This window comes from Schistocerca piceifrons, chromosome 5 (genome assembly GCF_021461385.2).
Source record: "Schistocerca piceifrons isolate TAMUIC-IGC-003096 chromosome 5, iqSchPice1.1, whole genome shotgun sequence".
Lineage (NCBI taxonomy): Eukaryota > Metazoa > Arthropoda > Insecta > Orthoptera > Acrididae > Schistocerca > Schistocerca piceifrons.
The window spans coordinates 567,422,930-567,430,196 of record NC_060142.1 but is presented as its reverse complement, the minus strand read 5'-3'; the positions used below and the strand labels follow the sequence as shown (position 1 = coordinate 567,430,196).

Genomic DNA, 7,267 nt, shown 5'->3' with positions numbered 1-7,267 from the left:
ACTGTTGAAATACATTTACTGTTGATGGTGGTTGGTGGCTTTAATGTGGAAAATTAGTATATTCTTACATTTCATCTTAACAGACCCATCTGATGTGTGATAATATGTCAACCCAGCACAACTCTGTTTTGTTTTCTTCATACTCTGAAAGTTCTCATAAAATTTCTGGACAGTTCTGCTTAATTCAATGTATTCTCTCTCTTATCTGTCAGTTTCCTTGTTTCCTATGAAATTTTGTTTTGTTAATTTTTATTAGTTGCGGCATTATTTGTGGTTATTTCCATTATTTAACAAAGTATAATTTCTCAAATTTACATTTTCTTCATTTTATAGAGGCTTAAACCTGTTTGTTAATTTCATCTGGTATTTTGTTAAACAACTATAGCAATTTTGTTTCCATCCAGATCAATTCTAATGAGTAGTAACTAAATGAACTAAGAGTTTCATTTCACAGGACTTAATTGTAGAGATTTTGGGGCTAACTTCAGTTTTTAATAGCAAACACAGTAAATTCATTAAATCCATTGTGTAATACAGTAATTTCCACAGACCTGAATCAGACAATTTACACTGTATCACTTTCGAAACGACAATATGTAACTTCTGAGAAGCTACTTAGGACATTTCTGTTTTGAATATCAAACAGATTTCAGTCTTTATGCAGAAGTTTGTTAGCTTGTATTCAAATATGGCAATCTATCCTGTTGGTTGTCGATAAAACAAAATGTTGCACCACTGCACATACAAGTATATAAGGAAACTAAAGAGCTCAACAAGGGAAAGAAGTAACAATGGCAAAAATATTCTCTATCTTTATTGTCTTTTCTTAAATTAAATTATATACTGAAACAAATATTTTGATGATAATCATTTACAAAATCAACAAAACTTTTGTTAACATGCACAAGATTACAGTTGTGGTCTGTTTTTTTATTATTATTATTTTTATTATTGTTATTTGAAATAACTATATAGGCACTAATTCTTAATATGCTTTGTTTGAAAAAGAAAATTACCCAGTTACTGGAACCTGATTTGTGCTCCATTTTATACTATACACCAACAGTATTCTGTATGAATTTCTGGCTTGTTTACTTAAAGCGGTACTGTCACTTCTGCCAATATTACTCCAGTAATAGCCAAGCAACATACCAGAGAAAAATAACGCTGTATGCCAAGATAAATTTCCAAATAAAACTTTATTCCACAAATATCAAACAGTTAAAAAATTATGGACATCTCTGTATACCAAAAGCATGAACTACTGAAGTCCTGTTCATATTCAGTAAATCTTAAGCACATGCCACCAAGAACTTTTGTGCAAGTGAACCATCCCTTGTGCCCTAAATGACTATAATATTAATGTTTGGCATGTCACACTATGAGTAAAAAGTAGTAAATCTTACATTATCCAAACAACATTCTATCATAGGGACTAAAGAACACCAAGGATGGAAATGTAAGGCAGAGGTAAATTAATTTATGGCTTTCAAAGAGACAACATATCATTTCTGACCCTGGATGTCTCAAATGTAGCCTGCAAACTAACTGCTTAACTTGTCTTTCACATACATGTGGTACTCCATGATCCAAAAGCTTGTAAGAGCATATGGCGCCACACTGTTTTTATTTACTATTGTTCTGGCATTATAAAGTTTATCATCTCTCTCTCTCTCTCTCTCTCTCTCTCTCTCTCTCTCTCTCTCTCTCTCTCTGGGGCAGTTAAATGAAAGTGAGGCAAATGCCAAAAAAGTAAGAAAATTGTTTATTATTTGAAAAACAATTGCCACAACTGTTAACACCTTTATCTCACTGTGAGGCAAGATGGTCAATTATGCCTTCATGGAAAAATGTTTGCGACTGCCTATGGAACCACAATTGTCTTAAAAATAAAAAAATAAATAAATAAAAAAAAAAGAAGAAGAAGAACACAAATGTCTTTCTTCAGGGTTCCAAAACATGGAAATTGCACGAGTAGAGATTGGGACTGTATGGAGGATGCGAACTTCCCCGACACATCCTCCATGTAGTCCTGATCTCTCCCAATGTGATTTCCATATTAGTGGAGCCCCGAAAACAGACATTCGTGTCCACTGATTTGCTTCAGACAAAGAGGTTCATTGCTTAGGTACAATCATGGTCCTGTAGGCAACTGCAAACATTTTTCCATGAATAAACTGGCTGTCTTGTCTCACAGTGGGACAAATGTATTTAAAATTATGACAGTTACTTTTGAAACAATAACATTTTACTTACTTTTTTCCATCTGCCTCATTTTCATTTGCCTGCCCTACATCCATCAACATTAAGTGTACACGGAATGGCAAAATATGGGCAAATACGTGTTGCCTCTACAACAGAACAGTAGGAACAATTGAACGACTTGCAGTTTTAATACATTAAATAATGAATTACACAGATACATAATTTACAAAATTTCATAAATTTTCATTTTTCACACAGCACCTCCGTACAGCTGCACAGAAATGCTTGCGAAGTTCCTTCGCGCCTTTTAATGTTGAGACCACTTTATCTGCTTTAGATCCACACCTTCCTGAACCATTTCCCACAGAGGGCTGAAAAGAAGACAGTTTGATACATTATATGCATTTGTGAAAGTGGCATCAATTAATTAGTCAGAATGTTCGCATGATTGAGCCATACATCTGGATCTAGTCATATACAGGGTGCACATAAAGTCCGGGAACACTTTCAATTATTCATTGCACAAGAACTAAACACTGTACAGATGTCATACATATTGCATTTTGAAGGGAAATTCTGAAAGTTTTTTTTACAAACATTCGATATGCGAATCACGGGTGACCCGGCAGACATCAATATGGTAATCAAATGTATGTCATACATGATCCACATTCATTTCACTCACACTGGAACGTCTGCTTCTCTTTGCCGGGCACAAGCAACCCATCGTAATGAATTTGTTGTGAGAGTGGTAAATGGCCTTCCTTGTTAGTGGCTTCTTGCCGTACTTGGTTCTAAACATCCACTGAACAGCTGTAACACACTATTTTCGTCCAACTCCAACACACAGAAAGCTCGATCCGCACCTGAACTCGCCATGTTTGCGACTAGTGCTGACTATCTACAAATTACAAAACTACGCTGTGGCAATATACACAAAAAAGAAACTTTCAGGGTTTCTCTTCAAAATGACATATGTATGATATCTGTACAATGTTTGGTTCTTGGGCAATAAATAATTGAAACAGTTCTTGCACTATGTACACCCTGTACTTGTCTGCACTCATGCACAAGGATTCCTCATTGCCCACACGTGTGTGTGTGTGTGTGTGTGTGTGTGTGTGTGTGTGTGTGTGTGTGTGTGTGTGTGTGTTTACTTTGCACTCTCATATGCACACCCGAGTGCCTTCCTCATTTACACTATCAAAAAACTTACAATATGCATACTAATATGACATACATGTGCCTGTGAAAAGACACTTTATTTTTGCATGGCATTACTACATAATATTTATATTAAAAATTATGGTAAAGTAAGGATCCTTTTAGTGAGGAAACAATTTATTTACTGTCATCAAGCAATCTGGGTATCAGAAATGAGTGATTACATTGCTCCCAACTATGAAAAACTTTCAATACAACAACATGCTGTACAAACAGACCAACACCCAGGTTTTTAGTTGCATAACTATCAGAAATATACCACAGATACTCCCACTTTTGAAACAAATCCAAATACCATGGTATTGTATTAGTAAAGAAAACAAACATGAAGAAAGTATAAAAGCGAGCAAAACAAATGACAGTAATACATTATACTTTGTAACACTTTTGCATCTTTTCAATGCGAAATGGCTGTTGATTCTTGAATGTTCACAGTAATACAGTGACAGGCTAAGATGTGATTTAATGGAACATTCCAATTAATTATTACAAGAGATAAATCAGCAATCTGATTTGGTAATGTGCGTATATATATCTCATCCCAGTTCACTTGATGCATATTAAATCATTTAAGAAACTTTCTTTACTGCAGTGTAATAAACAAAAGCTTAAGTTTACTGCTGAGGCGAGCTTTAATTTTGGACAAGTGTACAACAGACATTCTCTGCAAATTAGTTTCCCAAAACTGGAAGTTTAATGGTTTCTCAGCTTTCTTGCACTTCACGATCAGCTTAACCTTATTTTCACTACTTCAACCCCTTTTTCTTGTGCAATGAAAACTTAAGTATAATGGAAGGTGTAATGAAGAGAGATGAAAATGAACACACACGTGCACACAACAAGTCCGAAGTATGTACAGGACCTTGGCATACATAATCCCATAATACAGCAGGAATAATGCATAGTGAACTTATAGTATATCAAGTGACAGCTGTATCAGGGGATTTTGAAAGTGGAAGTGTAGACAATTCCCCCTCCCCCTCCATCTTCCAACCATTCTACCATTTTGCATATTTGTTTTAAGTAAGATAAAGATGGGGGGGGGGGGAGAGAGGGGGGGGGGGGGGGGGAGAGAGAGAGAGAGAGAGAGAGAGAGAGAGAGAGAGAGAGAGAGAGAGAGAAATTCCATACAAAGTGTGTGTAATTAACAACTGCTCAAAGACAAACAACTGAAGCATGGCAGGCATTTAAAAAAACAGAAAAAATGGTAATGTTTCCAGCTCTTGGAATTCCAAATTTCACGAGGACGAAGAGAAAGAAGTGAAGCACTGGGGAAAACGTGGAAGGTGCACATGTGCTGTAGAGACAAGAAAGAGAACACATAATCCCAGATATTCATGGTCCTGGTAAAGAATCAGAAATAGCAATCAACTAACATGACATTCATCATAATCAAGAATGTCTAACAACTCTACTCTGTTTATTTCAATTTCAGCAACACACAAACTATGAAATAAGATGAATGTAAATCACTGAGTTGTTACACTTACTGCCAGTAGAAAAGATGTTGGCATTCTCCTATCACACAACACATAAAAATTCTTTTACAATTTTATCTGAAATTGGAGCCCACATTAAAATGATCATATCATACTGTAACAGTTATCGTATGGTTTGCTCACAAAGCAATGTTAATTCCATAAGATTAATCTGTGGCAGCATAATCTAAAGAGCAGACTGCCCAAGTATTATAGCACTAATGTAATGAACAGACAAGCACATTATGACAGACAAGCACATCAAATTCACTAGCAATAAATTTATATACAGGTTGAGTCACTAACTATTGCCAGCAAGAATAATTCCAAAAGTATGATAGGAGCTGAAAAGTTTGTAGGACAAATGTAGCATGGGATAACGGGGGCCATAATATGACTATGACTGTTTTTTGTTGCTAGGTGGGGTCACATTGGAGATATGAAGGTCAACCTTTTTTTTTTTAATGGGGTGCTATAGTTTGGTACTTATTTTCTGATAGCGGCTATCAAGATGAATCCAATGATGCGTAACAGTAAGGTCTTTGAAGGCCAACAAAGGTCACAAATGTGACATGAATGTCCATTTACAGAAGGTGTTCGAAGTGATGACCACTGGTATCAATGCAGTGCTGCAATCTTATCACCATGGATTGAGTGGTATTCCTTATCACATCGGCACTTATCGAAGCAAATGCTCTGACAATTCTCTCTCAGCTATCTTCAGGTGTAGTTGGAACATCTTTATAAATAATGTCTTTTACGAATCCCCACAAGAAAACTATCTAGAAGCGTCAAGTCTGGCAGAAATATAATGGTTCATCAACAGAATTAAAAGAGTAAAGGCAGTTCTACAGATTGAACATTAATAAGAGGAAGACCAAGCTTATGATAAATGATTGAAATGCCTCAGTAATTGTTTTAAGTGAGATAAATAACAGAAAGTACTTCCATTCTTGGTTCAACCTTCAGTGGTACAAGAAACTGAAAAGACATAGAAATACATTGCTATAGAATGTGTTGGCTCGGACAGCCTCCTTCAATTTGACAGAAATGGTCAATATGAAATATTACGAACATTGTTGTTATTAATTATTATTATTATCAACAATTATTTTCATAATTGTTGTCAACAATAATAATTTCACTGTTCAGTCAAGAGCTTCTCCAGATTTCTCCTTGCAATACAGTCTTTAACCATAAGTCTCTATGTTACTCTTGCAGGTTTCCTATCACCAACACACATTCCATTAGGTTGTGGAATCCAGCAGGTAACGTCATTGGTCCAGATAATTTCATTGGTAACAGGCCTTTTGCTTGGGTGAATGTCTTGTTGACATCCATCTCAGTTGGATGCTCAATGGACTGCAGTTGTTGAGTGGTTTTTCTGTCCCTTTCTCACCATCAAAACACGCAGTACGAACTCATTGTAGACTTTCTATTTCAGATGCATCACATGATGAGATTTGAAGACTCTAGCTAGTTCATCAAAAGCATTGCAGGGCATTTTTACCTCTGATTTGCTTTCTTTAACTGTCCATCCAGTTTGCTTTCTTTGAGTACCTTAAGTACAAAAACTCACAAATTGGCTATGTGACTTTTTGCCATTTTTACAATTTTTATTTTAGGATGTTTATAATAAAGGACACCCATAATAAAGTTCCAGTTTCAAAACACTCTAGAAAGAGAATCACTGCTCAGAACGATGTCAGATTTGAACTGCATGTTACTGATGCAGGGGGGAACGTCGTGGGAGGAAAAATAAAGAAAATCTGGTACTTAGATGGGGCTGTAAGCATCAAAATATACACACCAATAGATGTGTCAGACGTGGCTGTTTCTCAGTTTGTGTCAGAAATGCCTAACATGACTGTCTGCAAGGAGGGTCGTGCACTGCTGGTGAAGCTCGTTTACAGGAATGGTGACTGTGCGGCAGGAGCCATGCAGAAGTTTCGGGCACCCAAGTGTATGAGAAAAGGCATTGGTCTGATGCCTGTTAAGGGTCTGGAGAAAATGATTACAAAATTCAGAAAGACAGATTCTTTTGAAGCACAATGTGGCAGTAAGAGGAAAGCAATTGATCCAACATCTGTCAAAGGTGTGGCCACATCAGTACAGCAGGGGTCAAGCAGTAGTGTGCAAACATACAGCTCGTGGTGAAGTGCCTGAATGTAAGGCTTGCCTGCAAGTGCAGGGCATAAAATCAGATGAAACATCCACCATTCCTATCCATAAAAAATCACCCATGTTCAGGAGTTGCTTCCTGTTGACCTGTCTGCAAGACAAATGTTCGCTCTGGAATTTCTTGCTCACATGGATATGGACGGTGAATGGTCATGGAACATTTTCTGGACATAAAAAGC

At 36.5% G+C, this 7,267-nt stretch overlaps 1 protein-coding gene across 1 annotated transcript in view; it reads right to left on the bottom strand.

The window, feature by feature from the left end:
* Positions 1–1,180: 1,180 nt before the first annotated feature.
* Positions 1,181–7,267, bottom strand: part of LOC124798215 (cysteine desulfurase, mitochondrial-like) — a 121,472-nt gene continuing 115,385 nt past the window's right edge. Inside the window, exon 10 of the mRNA XM_047261520.1 lies at positions 1,181–2,576. Coding sequence (XP_047117476.1) covers positions 2,513–2,576 — 64 coding nt within the window. The 3' untranslated portion in view covers positions 1,181–2,512. The remainder of the gene's footprint in view (positions 2,577–7,267) is intronic.